Source organism: Lithobates pipiens, unplaced genomic scaffold (assembly GCF_037356315.1).
Source record: "Lithobates pipiens isolate NorthernLeopardFrog02 unplaced genomic scaffold, aLitPip1_a1.2 Scaffold_18, whole genome shotgun sequence".
NCBI lineage: Eukaryota > Metazoa > Chordata > Amphibia > Anura > Ranidae > Lithobates > Lithobates pipiens.
The window spans coordinates 239,975,682-239,994,543 of record NW_027507758.1 but is presented as its reverse complement, the minus strand read 5'-3'; the positions used below and the strand labels follow the sequence as shown (position 1 = coordinate 239,994,543).

Sequence of the window (18,862 nt, the reverse complement as noted above, 5' to 3'; positions counted from 1 at the left end):
ATCTGGGTGATCCCACTCTGAATAATTATGCTTTTCCAGCAATGAATGAACAGGAAAAGCATTCACAGTTTGAAGAGGCTTTAGTGAACTCAAACAAGAAGTGGCCTTTTCAACCAACTCAGTTACGGGTAACTTAAATGTGGAGTGGACCATTTCGGTAAGAGAATGCACCAGCAGTTTCTCAGCCTGTGAAGCTGAAGAGGGTCCTTCCCCACTTGATTCCTCAGAAGAGGAGTCATCAGTCTCTTCCCAGTCCCCTGAGGGGAATTCTTCTCCCCTTTCCCAGAGTTCCTCTATTTGAGGGTCCTGGGTGGTAGAAGGGGGACCTAATGCGTTTTCTTCCACTTTGTGAATATGCGATTAAGGCCACTAATCTTCCCTCTAATCCACTCATGGCTGTGGGAGAAAACCTCCTGAGTAACATATGCAGGGGCTGAAATGCCAGAAGCAGTTGCAGCCCCTAACCCCAATGGCTCACTCTGACCAGCTTTCCTAGGTTTTTCAGGGGGAGATGGTGTTGCAGAAGGGGTCCTCAGAGCTGGAGGGAGATCCCTTTGAGCCCCTATTTTTCGGGTTATTTGTACCTATCCTTCTGCCCATGGTGCTAAGCACAAATGCTTAGCACCATGGGTGCTACCAGAAATGTACTACCAGAAATGCACCCACTGCTGAGCAAAATAGTTCAGCAATTGCCACTACTATCAAGGCTCAGTCTGATGCCAAGTAAACATGCCTGGGAATGCCTGTGTCACCCACACTCACATGACACCCATCTGCTCTGTGTCCCTCCTTTAGCTGTGTGCACCTGCAAAAAGTGCACATTTATAACTATGCAGAGCCCACGTTGAACCACGCCGACGTTGCACTGATGCGCAGTCCCCTCTCCTCCAACCACCCCTTCTGCCCCCCCCTGTCTTTTTTTGAAAAAAAAACGCTTTCCCACGCGATCGGGGGCTCAGATCCGACCGGATCGCATGTGTAGGGGGGGGGGCTGGGGTGGAGGAGAGAGAAGGACAAATGGATGGAGAGCCACTGTAATGGCTGCAGCAGCGGGGGCAGTGCAGCATACCACCGACTGACCAATGGCCTCTAGCCTGGAAGCAAGCTGTGGGGGGACATTCCTGAAAAGAGAAAACCCCCCTTCCCACATCCTACATGGAGCTTGGGCTCGGAGGAAGCATGTAGCTTGTGACACAGAGCAAGACTGACAAGCACGGAACAGGTACGTTCTCTTGATAGCCCCCGTGGCGACTTTAGGCATAGCAACATTTACTTAAAGGAGAAAACCCACAAGAACTTTAAAAATTCTATAGGAATCTCCCTTACCTTATCCAGCTGCAGGGTTTGGTGGTAAACCAAACAGACCCAATCTTCACCCCTCCCAGTGGGCTCTGTTAAAAAAAAAATACTTCAGGAACCAGGGCCTCTTGTCATTAGGGGATCCACACTCCTGGGCCTGTAAAGCATCCCACCAGGAAATTTTGGCTGAAAAAAACCAAACACTGGATCCCGGTGTCCAACTCTTTAAAAAGACAAGTGTTACAGGCAAAACCTTGTTTCTTCGGACACGAGGCCCGGGTACCGTTCAATTTGGCCTGGAAAAGACACTTTGAATGGATCTGGTTGCATGGCTTGCCCCAGCAAAGATTTCTCCAGTGGAGCTCAGCGCAGCACGTCAGTACTCGCGACCAACAGCTTAGACACTGGCGAAAAAACTGAGGTACTCCCAGTAAGGGAAGGGGTTATATAGGGAGCTAAACTTCCTGTCTAGGGTGTGCCAGTGTCCATCACCTAGAGGTATCCATATAACCCATTCAGTAAATATTGTGGCTCTGTGTCCCGTAATGTACAAAACATTTTTTTTGTGGTTTAATACCGCTTTAAACTCCTGTTTTTTGGCTGTGAAATACTGTACAGTTCTGAGTTGCAACAAATATTTTTGTGTAAAGCAAGTTGGTTTGAACGGATTGCAATTTGTTAACAGATGGATAATTTCAAAGAACATCTCATTTAATTAGAGAGAAAAAACAAAGAGAGACATTTGGTAATCCTTTAAGAGCACAGACAGAGAAGAGGAGGCAGCCTTCTAATTAGCAGCTTCAGGCTCCTCTCTGCGCTGGCCTCAGGGCTGCCAAAATGTTAGGTGTAGAAGGGTTTACTGGGCTTTGATAAAACTAACACAAGTTATAATCTCTGATGTTGGGATTGATAGCACAATAACCAGCTCCTGAACCTTTAATCTGCCTATAGCCTCTGCTGATTCTAGCCCGGTGTTGTTTTCTTTGTATGAGAGGCATGCCATCTGCTGACCCATTTTCCTTTCCGATTCCTCGAAAACTAAATAGCATGTAAAGAGAAGCTTTTCCAAATGTTTGAGTATTTATGAAGCACCGCTCAATGTTTGTGAATTGTCAGATTTTTTTTTTTTGCAATGATTTACTGAGTCATTACTGGAATAGAGTAACCCTTTATTGATCGCATTAAATCCAGTTTTAGATTGGCTGACCTTGATATATTTATAGCTGTATGTCAAATGAAGAAAAGAATTACAATACTTTAAAAATCATTACCCATTTCAATTGTGTGTTAAAGTGCTAAACGCTTGCCACTGGTAACTTTGGGCACAGGTGTCCCAGCACAGAAAACAATATTTTTCCTAAAGATTCCATCACCCTAACCCTCCAAAACCTTAACCCTTTAACCCTCCCTAGGCACTAGATTAACCCCCTTTTTTTTGTAGATATGCATCTTCTGCACCGGAGTTCTCCAGTGTTCAGCATTTCAAAATCCATTCAATAGCAAAGAATGAAACAGAGTGCAGTTTGTCATAGTAAAAAAAAAAATTTTCAGTTATAATATAGTAAAATTATTAGTAAAAATGCTAATGTTTTTAGCAGCGAATATGCTTAGCAAAACGATTCCAAAAATACACTCATTTTAATACATATATTTTATGATAATAAGTAGTTGCAGACTTTGGGTGTTCCCCACACATCTAAAAAAGCTTCATCATTGTACAGAGGCCATTCAGTCTCTGCCCTGCTTCTGGGACGCCCCCTCCAAGAATACAGTCATTTTTGGCTATGATTAATATCAGAGGCAATATTACAGTATACTCAAAGAAGAAGTTGGCAGCTCTGTCAAAAAAAGCAGTCTGACGGTTTTTATAAACACTGCTCAAGATAGAGACACAAAGTAACATTGTTACATTTGTATTTTTCTGTTCATTCATCTGCAAATCAAAGGGATGAACGTAGATCTGCAGAGGATGTCAATAAAAGCAACCTGACAAGTAAAAAATCAAATAAAAATTATGTCCCTTTGTTTTACCCCTTGTGAACCCTCAATTTACTCTAATCTGCCCTCCTTGGTCTCCTTCTCTTTTCAACTATTATTTTACTGATTATTTTTTTGTGTGTTTCAATATTAATAACTATTAATATTTAAACTTTTTTTTGTTATGTTTGTTAATAATTTTACATTTACACATTCGCCATTTGAAAAAGTGCAAAACTAAAAAAAATACCATATTTATTTCATATGTAAGTAACTTTGTATCAGAATCGTAATTTTAGTGTCATTTTAAAAATGACAAATTACAGAATGCAAACATTTTATGTGCAGTAACACTATTTATTTTTAACCACTTCCCGACCGGCGCACGACGATGTACGTCGGCAGAATGGCACGGGCAGGAAAAATTGGCGCACAGGTACGTCCATTTGTATTTGCCGCCCTGCCATTGCGTGCGTGCTGCCGGCCGGTCGGGACCCCCGTGAGGCTGGTTGCTGGTCCCGTGGACTCGATCGCCGTGGGGATACCCACGCTCGTCTCACGGGGAGGCTGAACAGGGAGATGCCGATGTAAGTAGCATCTCCCTGTTCTGCCTAGCATTGTGTAATTTCTTCAGTATTGTCACATGAAAAGATTTAATAAAATATCTACAAAAATGTGAGGGGTGTACTCACTTTTGTGAGATACTGTATATCAAGTTTCTTAGGGCATAAACAGACCTTAAAATATGTAATGCTTGATGAACAAATATATTATGTATGGTAATATATAGCGATGCTCTAGGGAGAGAACCTATAGTGTTGTGAAGAGTGGTTTAATATCACATGAAACATTCAGACAAATCACTGTTATCAGAAAAAGTATGAAAAAGTATGTGCCCTTGCCTTATCAGCAGGAGTTAACCTTGCCCAGGGTTTATCAGCACGGCGGTCATAGTCCAGAGAATCTGTAACCTCTACATATTCATTGAAGCACAAGATACGCCTGGCCTGCAGTTCAGCCACTGAAGGCCTCAGGCTGAGCTGTAAATGAAAAGCATAAAGAAAACAAACATTATCATAGAAAGCAGCATAAAATATGATATAAGCCCGCACTTTTATGCTAAAAAGCTGGGCACTGTTCTTACAAGGTCACAGTAAACTGTCTAGTAACAAAATACCATCTGTTCTGCCAAAGAATTAATCAATAACTGATCTATATATAGTAGCCGCTTAATTCTTTTCATCAGTGTTCTACATAGACTCCATGGTATGGGATTGAGGTACCTTTGATATGTGCATGGAATAAAGATAATAAGACATGTGACAAAGTTATTACTCATTTACATGCATTAAAATTTTATGTGAATTTGAAAAATAAATAAGGTACATCAGTAACAAAATCTAAGTATAGGTGTATGGTGCAATCAAAGCTGGGGTGATGGCTGGCAGATGTTTATCATCTTTGGGCACAGTTTTATGATACATTAGCATTAAGTTCCAGGGGACCAAAACTGGTAGTTCTTGGTACAGAGCTCCTGGTACATACAGTGATGACACCCTATTCCCTCCACAAACCTAACGCTGACCCTCCGTTTGGTAAACGGGAGTCCCTGTTTGCACACTAAAGTCTTTGATATTAGGATCATCTGTGCCAAAGATCAGCCTTCTTGCTCTGAAAGATACTAGCACAGACACTTATTATAAAGCGCAAGTGCAGCCAGTTTTGGATACAGTGGAGAGGGATTAGAACACTGGTCAGGATTTTATTACTGTAGATGAATCCATCCAGCATCTTGCCGCCATAAATGCAAAGTGTACATCTAATGGTGATGCCATGTACAAACTGTGCATAAGAGAAAGCCGGGAATCACTATTGACTATGTGGGGCTCCCATATGTTGTGAGCTTGCTTGCAGAGTGGAGGAGAGAACTAATCCAAGATACTAAAGGGGCCACATGGCTATTATTGTTTATGTTGCACATATCACCACCGTTAAGAGACTAAGGAGGAATATCATCAGTGACCTCACCTGAGTGGAGGCTGCATTGATCCCCAGTGGGGAATGTGTGTTTGACCTGATTTTATACAGGTCCAAAGTCTAAAGTGAGCATGCAGGCACATTGGTGGCGGGAACCACTGAACTGGTTTATGATTTGAACAGCAAGATAATATAAGGAATACATGTGGTGCAAGTGTATGTCACAAGAGATTCACCATATAAGCAACCCTTTTCAGAGACTGATTTAGTATGGAGTTTGGTTATGGTTCACATATGTACTTTGAATGTATATCATTTTTAACACCGATTATCAGTTGGCACAGTATATTAATATAGAGTGTGTGTGTGTGTATTATATATATAAACCAAAGTGATTCTATCCAGCAATGCAAATTCACAACTGGTGAAAGAACAAATCAGAAATCCTGTTATTCAGATTTGAGAGACGAAGGTTCCACCTCTGATCTAACCAAGATCATTGGTAATTCTGGAAATGAAAACAGATATATTATAGATACCCCTTAAACCAATGATTTTCCCTAAGTTCATTTCATGTGTATGAACCATGGAATAAATCATTACCTCAGATCAAGAAAAATCATCAAATGGACTCAATCAAGATAGACTGTGTAAGTGGAGAGCTGAAGCAGTACATATCCAATCACTATCTGCAAGATAATGAGTGAATATATGAGGAAAGAGGAAAAAAAAAGCGAGGGAAAGGGTTAACAGGAGAAGAAACCCTATGCAAGTACATGCTTACCAGTCAGAATTATTATACTTGCTCCCAATCAATGATAAAGAGCATAACAGGGAATAACTGAATGTATCCAATCAGGTATATTTCCAGTCCTCAGCTTGGTATACTGACCGGAACCTAAACGTATTATTTTTTTATGAATAGAGTACTAGAGATTGTATGTTATAAATCAATCAAGTGGTCATGCATGTAACTCTGTCTGAGATCTAACATGCTACACACCGTATATACCGGTATCCAAGGGCTTCCTCCTGATGAGGGGGTCTCACAATGTATGTGGCCTCACCGAAAATTTCCCAAATAGGGTATATGGAGATCTAAAACAAAAATTAAACCAACAAATAGACTGTAGCAGAGGGCAAGTGTATTATCTAGTATGTCAGTATGAGCCGCTTAGCATATTATAAGGTCAAGTGTCAGCATCACACGATGTAGTGCCCTAGCCCCGTTGTGCTTACCTCCTAACCCCAAAAGAGTGGTGCCATGGGTGTCCCCACTGGTTCGGCCTTATCAGGGTGAAGGACTGCCTTTTTTGTGGCTTGTTTGGCACCAAAACCCCCGCAGCATCCACCTAGATATGGGCAAAGCCACGTGGCATCAAGCATTAGGCCAGCAACATCCGCCAATCACCGGCGGAGTATAGTGCGACCCTCGTCAACTATGGGCAGAACGTCGGGAAGCGTGACATTGCGTAACGTCATCACGCATCGCCAATAACACCACGTTGTGCTGGAAATAGACATGGAGAAGCAGGAAGTAGGCAGTTGTAATGAGGCACAGAATCTGCATAAAAATATACATGCCACAAATCGCACAAAGAAAGAAAAAAGGAACAAAAAGCAAAAAACTAACAGCCATCTAAACATTCCAAGAAGGGGACAAGAAAAAAATCCTGATCACAAAAACTTTTTTTTGTCTTTTTTCCCCGTTTTTTGGGTTTCTTTTGTTTTATGATCTGGAATTTTTTCTTGTTCCTTTGTTGGAATGTTTAGACGGTCGTTAGTCTCTCAAATCTAAATATCAGGATTTATGATTTGTTTTTTCACCAGTTGTGAACTCGCATTGGTGGAAAAAATCACTTTGGTTTCATAATTACTCCATAGGGTGTCCCTGAGATCTGATCCTGAGGATCAACAGGTAAGCATGTGTGCTTCATTTGTATGTCCATTTTTGTGTATGTTGTCTGATGTCTTGCTCCAAGATCTTTATATATTGCCTACTTTGAGATATACATCCTAATACTATGTATACTTATGGTATTTTTTCATCGTATTTAATTTTGTATTAGCACCTACCCATTAAATGTCCTGAAGAAACAATTTGCGAAATGCGTTGACAGACAAGAGTGCATGGAGAAGTTTATGTACCCCACTTATTCATAAACTTTTACAGTATGTGTGTCCGCATGGACTTTATATATATCCATATCTCCATGCCTATTGTATTGGGTACTTATTGATCCTGTCAGTCAGTAGGGTGCTTTGTATGTTATATTTTGTAATAAAGATTTATATATTATTTTTTTTCCTTAAAACCACCCATATACCCTGCTAGGTTTATTAGTTAAAAGGTATTTTTTTTCATCTCTAAGGACATTTTTGTTTTGTAATGTCAAAGGAATATTTTTTTTAACCTTGCGCGTAAGCCTTCGCTTCAGTTCTCGTCTCGCTTCCTGCTCCTCCTCTTCATTTTTTTCTGTTGGACAAAGATATTAAAAACACTGAGAAGATGATGAGTAATACAGTTTAATTATCTCTGAACTTAAAACGTTAAAAGCATATGCATGCTACAGCATTAAATTATTAACACAAATCTAAAGCATAGTCTAAGGAAAAGGTACAGTATATAATAGAATAAAAGGGATGCATATGCTTTATATACTTTACATTTAACCATTTATTTTTTCAGTTCAGCTGGTATTCCAGCTAATGCAGGTTTTAGGAAGCCGGTATTAGCATCAATTTTTGTAGTGTTTGGCAAACTATTGCATTCATCTCTATTGAAAATAACAGGTTGGAGTGTGAACTATTGTAAAGCTTTTTCCCTTTGTCTGTTTACTCAGCTGTTTACAAAACCTTTTCCTGGAAGAGATTTCCTGTCATTGAAAGCTGGATTTTGAGACAGAAGCCCAGGAACATATTATATCATTGCAAGCTTTCTGCTTAACGAATGTGATTCACATTTAGACACTTTGGGGGGAATTAACAAAAAAGCCAGCGTCACTCTTCTAAATTGAGAACGGAGCTGACCCTGCAAGTCCTTTGTTAACTGGGATTGATCTGCTCTGTTTTCTATGCCATATCTGTGTTAGACACAGTATAGAGAGCAGGAGAGCTGAATCTGCTTGCTCTAGGTTCCTTTGGTACCCCAGGTTGCATTGAGAGGTTGAAGAAAGGAATGTTAACTCTTTCTGAAAATTAAAAGTCACCAGCTACAAAAACTGAATTTTAATAAACAGACACTTGCCTGTCCCAGAACCCAGAGCTGTGCTCACCTGAGCCATTTTTTCCACCGGTCTTCAGTCCCTGGCATTTTAACTGTGGGCAGCCAGCTGTGACAGCTTGTGGCTTGTCCTAGAAGACTGCGGGGAGGGAGGGGAAAAGGAGAACCTCCGTTCGGAGAGCCTAGGCAATGCGAACAGAAGTGGAAGCAGGTACCTGTCAAAACCAGCCCTACAAAAAATGTTCCAAATATTGCAGAGGAGGAACAGTGGAATGTCCCCTTTTGGGTGAAGTTCCGCTTTAACGAGTTGTTTGTGTAAGAGCATTTATGGGCACTTGAACGTCTTTTCACACTAATACTGCAGAATGGTGGTCTGTGTCCAAAAGTTTTGGCTTCAGGCAGCCCATATTTGCTGCTACACAGAACACCAACAAAGTGACTTTAATTTAAAACTATGAATTTGTGTTCGATATTATGAAATTGATTTACTAAGGGAGTTGAGAATTTTCTCTTTAACTTTAAGTCACGGATCACGCTAGTGTGATGACCAACACTGCATGTGATTTGCACTGCATTGCTGTGCAGATCACATGCGATGTCTGTGCAATGCGATTTCAGCCAAACTATATGGCTATATATACGCATCACATTCACACCAAAATGGTGCAGGACCCTTTTTTTGGTGCGCACTGGAATCGGATCGCACCATTTCACAGTTTGCACTGCGATGCAATCTGGGAGTGTCATTAACTTTACATTGACACCCCCAGTGGTTCGCAGATTTTAGTGTGAACCACTGTGAGATTCAGGAATCCGCACTGGATTTACAGGGTTTCCGCATCGCACCAGTGTGAACCGAGCCTAAATGTTGTACAAATCACGTCAAGCAAAAAGTAAAAAAAAAAAAAAGTGAGTAATTCAAATAAACATAACTTTACCTTATTCACTGAACCAAGATAAGATTCACATTTCAAAGTTAACATTCTCTACTCTTTTAGTAAATGATTTTCAATGTGTTTACTTTTTCATGGCACGCAGAAAACAGAAGTTTAGAGAGATGCACTTGACAGCGCCTAGCAATACAGCACTAGTTATTGAGTATATGATAGCAGGCACGAACATAGGACAGCTGTCTTTCTTACAATATTAAACATTAAGATCCCTTCCACACTTGGGCCGCCGCGCATTAGTGGTAAAGTGCTGCTCGTTTTAGTAGCGCTTTACCGCTGTTTAAGCGGCGCTTTTCGGCCGCTAGCGGGGCGCTTTTAACTTCGGAAGTACTGCCTATTCATTGCAATGGGCAGGGGCATTTTGCGAGCGCTATATACGGCGCTCCCAAACTGCCCCAAAGATGCTGCTTGCAGGACTTTTTCTAACGTTCCGCAAGCGCACCGTCCCAGTGTGAAAGCACTCGGGCGGCATGAGGGGAAGTTTCCAGGCGCTATTTCTAATGCTAAAACACCTGAAAACTGCCTCATTGTGAAAGGGGTCTATGTGTTTCTGAATACGGTTAATCCATTATGCAGGTCACCCAGGACTAGGGTTGCCACCTCATCCCTTTAAACCAGAACACACATGAATTACGCAGGTTCTGTGGCTGATTAAGGTGGTAATTAAATTCAATTGGTGCCTTATCAGCATTAAATTAGCCTTAGAACTTGTGTAATTCATATGTGTTCGGGTTTAAAGGGATGAGGTGGCAACCCTACCAAGGACACCCTTTTCAGGATTCCAGTCTGTCAAAATCTCTAATGTAAATACTTCTACCACTGTATAAATTGTAATGACTTCTACCACTGTACATTGAGATGCTTTCATGATTACATTGGATATTAAGGCGCAATCTCAGCATAACTCTTTCTTTAGGTATTATAGAGAAAAACTAAACTGGAGGAAAGATGTTTACAAGTGGACTATCTTTCAGGCAAAAGTGATAAAATTTTAAATACAAAAGCAAAGTTTTGAGTAGAAATAATTACGCTTTAAGATGTTTCTTTGCTCTAGCTCTTCACTGGTGGGCCTTTGACTGAGTCTCCTGTAAAACAAAAGAAGATTACAGATTTTTTTAATACAGCAACTGAGTTTTCTATACATGCTATTAACAGTGAGTACAATACAATTTAGCTTTCTCTGATAGTTAAGAGGAGATGTTCCCAATTGTCCTGTCTTTGTTTCCTTCTATGAACTACTTGCCAGAAGTTCTTCACTGTAATCTGTGATCACGATTTAGCTGAGATATTGCAGAACGTCAATCACTGTTTTTAAAGCTGAAGTTTAGACAAAAAAATATTTTTTCACTACAGCTTTAATGATTTTATTTACCTGAAGAAATAACTTTTTGTTTCTCTGTGGCCACGTTCAACGAGTATATGAATGAGAGGGACTTCAGCTACTGCACTTGCAGAGTTCTAATGAGGAAAGTGGTCTGCATCCCTTTAGACTCCATTGGTGAGGTACTCCCTTTGACAGCACCTCAACAATTTTGACTTTTTTTGCGTTTTGCATGTAATAGACTTCAATGTAATCGCACCAGAAATGTAAGTGTTGTATTGTTTGTGATGCGATTCTTGATGTATTTTGCGTTTTGCTATTTTTATATTCAACTGCTTAAGGACCAGCCGCCACAGTTGCACTGTGGCAATGTGTCTCGATCCCGAGAATTAGCATCATTGTATATTGTCTCGTACACGGTAATCAGTGGCTGCACGCGTGTGCCCACTGGCCAGCGAGGGAGCCAATCAGCGGGTGGGGCAGACTTGATGTCCGCTGGCCACCCGTGATTGTTCCCTGCAGTAACAGAACGGGGATCTGCCTGTGTAAATAAGGCAAATCTCCGTTCAGACAGGGGAGATCACACAGATCCGGTCTTTCTGCTATGCAGGATGATTAATCTGCATTTTCCTGTCACACAGTACCCCATACAGTTAGTAAACACACCCAGGGAACACATTTAACCCCTTGATCGCTCCTGAAGTTAACCCGTCCCCTGCCAGTGTCATTAATACAATAACTGCATATTTTTAGCACTGATTTCTGTAATAATGTCACTGATTCCCCAAAAAAAGTGTCAAAAATGTCAGTTGGGTGTCCGATCTCCCCACCGCAATGTCGCAGTCCCAATAAAAATCACTGATCGCCGCCATTACTAGTAAAAAAAAATGCCAAAAATCTATCCCCCATATTTTAGACACTAACTTTTGCACAAACCAATCAATATACACTTGCGATTTTTTTTAACCAAAAATATGTAGAAGAATACATATTGGTGTCTAAATGGATGAAGAAATTAATTTTTTAAAATTTTTTTGGCAATTTATTATAGGAAAAAGTAAAAACTATTGTTTTTTTTTTCAAAATTGTCATTCTTTTTTTGTTTATAGCGCACAAAACAGGTGATCAAATACCACCAAAAGAAAGCTTTATTTGTGGGAAAAAAAGGACATCAATTTTGTTTGGTTACAGCGTCGAATGACCATGCAATTGTCAGTTAAAGTGACACAGTGCCGTATCACAAAAAATGGCCTGGTTATTAAGGGGGCAAATCTTCTGGTCCTTAAGTTGTTAAACACTGTATATAGCTGCTTGCTAAAGAGGGGGGCAGAAAGCCGGGTTCCTCGCTGGCAGCTGAATAATAAAAATAAAAACGGCGTGGGGTCCCCCCCCAGGTCCATACCAGGCCATTCGGGTCTAGTATGGATTCGGAGGGGACCCCTCTACACCAATTTTTTTTTTTGTTAAATGGCATAAGGCACCCCTTCCCATTCCTGAACCATACCAGGCCACATACCCTCAACATGGGAGGGTGGGTGCTTTGGGGTGGGGGTTTCTGCATGTTCATGGGGACAAGGGCCCCTTCCTGACAACCCTGGTCTGTGGTTGTCGATGTCTGAGGGTGGGGGGGCTTATCAGAACCTGGAAGCCCCCTTTAACAAGGGGACCCCCAGGCCCCAGCCCCCAAAGTGAATGGGTATTGGATACATCATACCCCTACCCATACACCTCAAAAAGCAGTGAAATGTTAAAAAAATATAAGAGCCGGTTTATGACAAGTCCATTATTAAAACAATAAGCCCCGAGCTGTCTTTTCCCTCACTGCTGCTTACCTGCTAAAAGCAAAAAAAGTCCAATCTTCTTCAAGGGCTGTCTTCCTCCATTGTGTTGTCGTCGCTGTCTGACATCTCTTATATAGCCATGGGGTGTGGCCATAGGGTGACATTACCCCGGAGAACCCACCCCTTGTGATGACATGACAAGTAACAAGGGGTGGGGTTCTCCAGGTGATGTTACTGGATGGCCACGCCCTATGACTATATAAGAGATGGCAGACAGCGGGCAACAACACAACAGTGGAAGGCAGCCCAAGATGATGATCGGCCTTTTTCTGTTTTTTGCAGGTAAGTGGCGGCGAAGAAGAAGACAGCACGAGGAGAAGACAGCACAAGGAGAAGACAGCTCCGGGAGAAGATTTATTTTATTTTTACTTAGCCCAGTCTACTTATTGTATGATTGATACTTTACATATTGAAAAGGGGGTGTAACAGCATTCAAATACTATTAGGCATAGGCATATTATGGAATATAAAACATTACCAAAGTGACATTAAACTCACATTTCTTTTAAATAAAATAAATGTAATATGTTTAAATATAACTAGAATGCACCTTCTATCTCTCCATTTAATCTCTAAAATGCTGTTCTTAGACTCCCTGTTCTAGGGTGGCTACAGTTTTTCTTCGTGCCCTCCTTGTGTATGTGAACATAGCCACCCTTTCCTGTATACCCCATGATAGACTACACGTCTATGTGCAAACACATTCAGTTTTATGGAAATTGTAGTATGTATAGAGCGGAGCTTGTGACCAGAAATAATGGCACTGCCCGCTCTACACTAGTTTCTGTGAGATGCATCAGTGAAGGATAGGAAACTTGCACCAAACTAAAAAATAAGCCTGGAAACAACAGAAAAAAATATAAGCGCCTTGGTATACTTAATATTTTAGAAGAATTGATGTAAAAAAATGCCCACTACATTAAGATGTATTTATACTTACCGTATGTTGCATCGATGCTGAATACTCTATACCAGGGATCTCAAACTGGTGGTCCTCCAGCTGTTGCGAAACTACAAGTCCCATGAGGCTTTGCAAGGCTGACAGGTTTAAGCATGATTCCCACACTCAGAGGCATGATGGGACTTGTAGTTTTGCAACAGCTGGAGGGCCACCAGTTTGAGACCCCTGCTCTAGACCCAAATGTATGGTGGTATCATAGTGGTACCCTTTTTTGAATTTGTACATGAATGGTGAAGTCTTTGTATCTTGTTTATTTCCCTGTTTTCCTGCTTATTGCAATTATGAAAATGCTCTATAAATAAAAAAGATGCATTTATACCTCACTAGCTTTGTTCCAATCTGCTGCCACATCTCCTGTCGTTCTTCTTCAGATGTACGTGGCAGAATATTCTTGTCTTCCAGGTCCTTCTTCGATGGTCTGTTCCCAAGTTTTATAGCGAGTGTATCTCTACGGCGGATTTTACTTGCCAATGTACCTTAAAAAAAAAAAAATACACAGAGGGATGATACATGAAATGCATCATATTTGCTAATGAACTGCATAGCCTTGCCTCGGTTTCCTCCTTGCCTTAAAGAAGCCAGAACATGCTTAAAAAATGGAGGGCTTAATATCACTGTAAAATCATCTTTACAAAAATGGAAATGTTTGACTATTATATAACTTGCAGTTTCCAGCCTCATGTTAGATTTTTTGGCAAATGGAGGATCCAAGATGACAGTTGGAAGATTCTTTAATGAGATTACAAGAAAGGAAATTCATTTTGCGTTTGGAAAATAAATCTCCACTATATCCCACCTTGATCTTAAAAGATAGGTTCGCCCATATTTGGGGCGTAACATGCTATGAATGCACTGACCCCCGCACCTCCCCTTCTTCTCTACCCGCTAGCTGGTACAATGCTTTACCGGCTCCTGCAACAAAAAATTATAAATGCACATTTTGTTACCTGCAAAAAAAATGTGCATTTATTATTTTTTTGAAAAGGTAAACTTATCCTTTAAGACTGGGTTCACACTGGAGAACGCAGCGGCCCACAGCAGGAGTCCAATGCATCTCCATTCACCATTTCAGGTCCGATTTCAGTTGGAATTTTTGGCTGAATTCGTACCTGAAATGGATCAAAAGATGCACAGATATCCTGTGCAATTTGCACAGGAGCCGCTGCGAAGATGTGTGAACCGGCTCCATAGGGAGCCGGGCACAATATCCTGCTATGTGAACTGGATGTGGAAAACCTGCACCCAATTCACAATAGTGTGAACCCAGCCTCAATGTTTTTCAGTTGCCAGTTGTTGCAAACTTGTTTTTTTTATTCTTATAAAGATGTTACTTGATACTTATTTTCATTATTAACAGAAAACTGTTAAAGTTTTTTATATTCCGGTAATAAGTGCAATGGCGATACAGTCAATAGAGTTTAGATAGATTTTTTTTTTTTTTTTTATATTTTAAAGTTGCACTTCTGTTTGTCAAAAAGCAATACTTTTGTTTGGTTTGATACTGGAGATAATAGTGGATTAAAATAAAGTAAAATTAAATAGAAATTCAATGTCAAAATTAACAATGTTTTACAGCTGGATTAATCAGAGCCACTGCCTGCTGTAGATATTTTATTAAATCTCACTTTCTGTGCCGTCATCATCATCGTCATCATCATCTGTGTAGAGGATGGGGCCATCTGAGTCAGAATCACTTGTTTGGCTCCCTTTGCCTTCACTATCTCCATCTGGAATGACTGAAGTTTCAAAAGATTCATCTGTCACCTCTTGGCTTTTAAGGCTTGAGGTATCGTCATGACTTTTCAAGGAAACATCACTATAACACAGGTAAAAAAAAAAAAGTTAAAGAAATGCTAAAATGTTATAACACTTCTGAATACATACAGTACAGGATCCTGGCAGAGTATTCATAAACCCTGAGTTATTGGCTCATACCTTCCAGGGATTGGACACCAACAAAGCTTTTTTAAGACATACCTCCTGGGCACCTCCCTTACAACCCTACCCTACTACACGAGCCCTCAATTTTGTAGCAAGCAATGTAGAGTAACCAAGGAACAGAAAGGGATGTGAGGTAGGGGGTATAGATGGTTAGTGTCAAGTACTGTACTACATGATATGGATTTGACAGGCAAGTCAAACTTCTTCTTATCTTAGTTGCACAGGATGAGTATTCATAAACCCTGGGATGTCACCAAGATTTGAATGAGAAGAGTGGGGAGCAATTAGGTAAACAGAACTATGCAAACAGGCCCAACTGCTGCAAGAACCTTGAGGCCAGAAACTGCAACCGCAGAGGACTGGACATCCACCTGGTAAAACTTTAAAAAGGTATGAATAGAGGACCAAGTGGCATCTGTACAAAGCTGGGCTACACAAGCCTGGTGCCAGAATACCCAGGAAACTCCCACTAACCTGGTGGAGTGGGTTCATAAAGGCGTAGGAGGAGAGTTTTCCTTGGGAGTGTCAGGACTGGTGATTAGAGGTCTTATTCATCCAGCGATAGTGGACTTGGAAACAGGTTCTCTCTTGCGAGGTCCCGAGGAGAAGATAAAAAAGGAGTCCATTTTCTTGATAGAAGCTGTTGCTTTGAGCGTGGACTCTTTTGGCTTTGATTACGTCCAAACAATGAAGAGATGTTACTTTTTGGTGCTTTGGAGTAGAGCATAAGGATGTGAAAAACCTGGTTGATTTCATCAGTTCCTGTGTCCCCGTGTGTCCTGACTACGGTAATCATGGCTGAGCCCCGACTACCGTGGTCAGTTTACATTCCTCGGTCATCCGCAGCTCTCCTTTCTCCCCTCTCCCCTCCCACCCTACCCTACCTGCTCCTATGTGTGAGTTGCCCCACCCCTCCCCTTTTATAGTTATTCTGATCGGCAGTAAAGTTACTGCTCACAATTACTACCGGCCTCTCTGTTAGGACAAAATGTACTATAAAGTGTATGTGCATTTTTTTAATTCTTCTTCTAAATGCCTTATTTCACTTCGCTGATCTGCGGTCATGTGATCGCCCGGCAGATGTCAGAGGGAAATCTCAGCCTCTCCCTCTGTAGTGCATACATCAGAGAAAAAGAGCGGCAGTCGGTCACGTAACTGCTGATCGGCAAAGTGAAAAAAAAAAAAAAAAAAGGTATTTTAGAATATCTATATATCTAGTACATTTTGTCCTAGCAGAGAAGATGGCAGTGATTGTGAGCACTGCCTTTACAGCCCCTTTCAGGCCAAGTTCTGGTGAAGTCCTGATTGTAGGAAGGTCAGAATGTGAGGCACAGAATAATCTTTGAGATGAGTGCCTTTGATCACATGCAGGCAAAGAAGGATTTCCAGATATGATAGATCTTTCTGGAAGTGGCTTCTCCTGCTTTCAGCAAGGCAGGAATGACGGACTCAGAGACCGCTCTGTCTCATAAGACATGAGATTCCACAGCACAGAACAGGGGTCCTGAGACAGCAGGTCTGGCCTGCTGGGGAGAGGCCAATGGTCATCTCCTAGTAGTCTCAGTATGTCTGTGTACCAGATCCTTCTGGGCCAGTTTGGTGTGAGGTGCATCTTCTCTTTTTTATGGAGCAGACAAGGTAGAATTAGCATTGAAGGGAAGGCACAGGTTAGTAGAACTGAAGCCAAGGGATTAACTTTGAGGGCCCTTGGCCCTGGCCACAAACAGAAATAGTTTGTTGTTGAATCTGGAGGCCGGGATATCCATATCCAGGGTCCCTCATCTCTTACATATCAGACATATTCTGGGATCTTGTCTGCAGAGATCGCTGGACTGTGAGTCTCTTTACATAATCTAGTATGCTTCCTTCAAGGCTGCTTTGTTAAGGCTTGGCTTAAGATCCACCAAGCTACAGAACACCTTGCTTGGCTGGACAAGAGAATGTGTAAGTTGAGAGAAGGAGCATGCTTGTTTCAGGTCAACAAGATGTTCTGCTGGAGAGGTTTTCAATTAAATCTGGCAAATGTAACAGCCTTGAACAGAAGGCTTAAAAACTCTGAGAATCTCATTCTGGGATGTCTCTGGGGCTCAAATCTCGAGCATGGGGCCTGAGTGAGAGCATTTTCTTTTCTGTAAGGAAAACCTTTGCTTGAGATGTGCCCAGGACCAGACCCAAGTATTCCACATTAAGAGAAGGCTGGAGAGCAGATTTTTGGAAACTAATCACCCAGCAGAAAGAGCTTGGAGCATCTGAACTGTCCCATGGATTATTTCAGACAGCTAGAAGGTGAATGAATAATTCTGAAGAAAGTTGTCCAGATAACCTGTGACCTGGATATCCTTAGTTCTTAGAATGGCCAGAAGAGGCGCAAGGACCTTTGTGAATACTCTGGGAGCAGAGAATAGCTCAAAAGGCAGTATGGCAATCTGGAAATTAGTCTTTTATGCTGATGTGGTGGGTAAATGAGAATATGCAGAAAAGCATCTTGGATGTCTACGGATGCCAGGCATTTCCCTCATGTAGGACAAGCAATAATCAACCCTGCAAATTGCATTAGAAGGTTTGGATTTTTCTTTTTACTTTTTATTTACTGAAAGGAAATACAAATGCAGGTAGTTACAGTGGATATCGATGCACAATAAAAGAACATTCCAGTAAAGAAGTAGAGCATCACAAGCAAATTAGCAAGAGCTACCGTAATGCAAAAATCCAGTTGTGTGGTATATTAACATTAATACATTCCAGTAAAACTGAGTAGCATTTAAGTTAAATACTGTATCTTGCAAAATTGGTAATGATGAGATTAAACATACAGAGATAGCAAACATATCATTCAGTGCTAGAGCATAGGTGAAGCCAAATAAATTATGTCCACCGTATAAAAAAATGGCATAGGCATAAAACTTAAAATGTATGTAACCCTAAAAAAAAAAAAAAAAATGGACCCTGTGCCTTAAAGCATGTTATACAGCACAGTGCTGTGTCATTTGCCCCCTGTATAACCTAAAATACCTGGCTATTGCAGCCTGGTTCTGCCCTCCCCTCTGTAAACTGACCACGGTTTAATATGGTTGCTGAGCCCTGACACCGTGGTCAGTTTACGTGCCTCCGTCATCCCTGTTTCTCCTCTCTCCCCTTCACTCCTCACCCGTCAGCTCGTGACAATGCCCCCTCCCCTTCTGTAAAAACTATATTACATTCATACCATCCCACGTGTTAAATAACTATATAAGCCTGGGAGAGGAGAGAGAAGAGAAGTCATGTGAGCGCCAGGACACGCTCTGAAATAAGGTAGAAGGGAAGAGAGAAAAGGCTGGAGGGGAGAACAAAAGGTACATCTGCACATATAAGATTAAGGTGGGTCCATAAGAT

General features: G+C 41.3%; 1 protein-coding gene across 5 annotated transcripts in view; it reads right to left on the bottom strand.

The window, feature by feature from the left end:
• PHACTR2 (phosphatase and actin regulator 2) overlaps positions 1-18,862 on the bottom strand; it is a 323,856-nt gene that overhangs the window by 12,047 nt on the left and 292,947 nt on the right. For all 5 annotated transcript variants that reach the window (XM_077486715.1, XM_077486717.1, XM_077486716.1 and 2 more), the window contains 5 exons: positions 15,175-15,365; positions 13,869-14,025; positions 10,456-10,511; positions 7,668-7,729; positions 4,179-4,316 (listed from right to left, as the gene is read on the bottom strand). In XM_077486715.1, the coding sequence (XP_077342841.1) occupies positions 4,179-4,316; positions 7,668-7,729; positions 10,456-10,511; positions 13,869-14,025; positions 15,175-15,365 (604 nt within the window). The remainder of the gene's footprint in view (positions 1-4,178; positions 4,317-7,667; positions 7,730-10,455; positions 10,512-13,868; positions 14,026-15,174; positions 15,366-18,862) is intronic.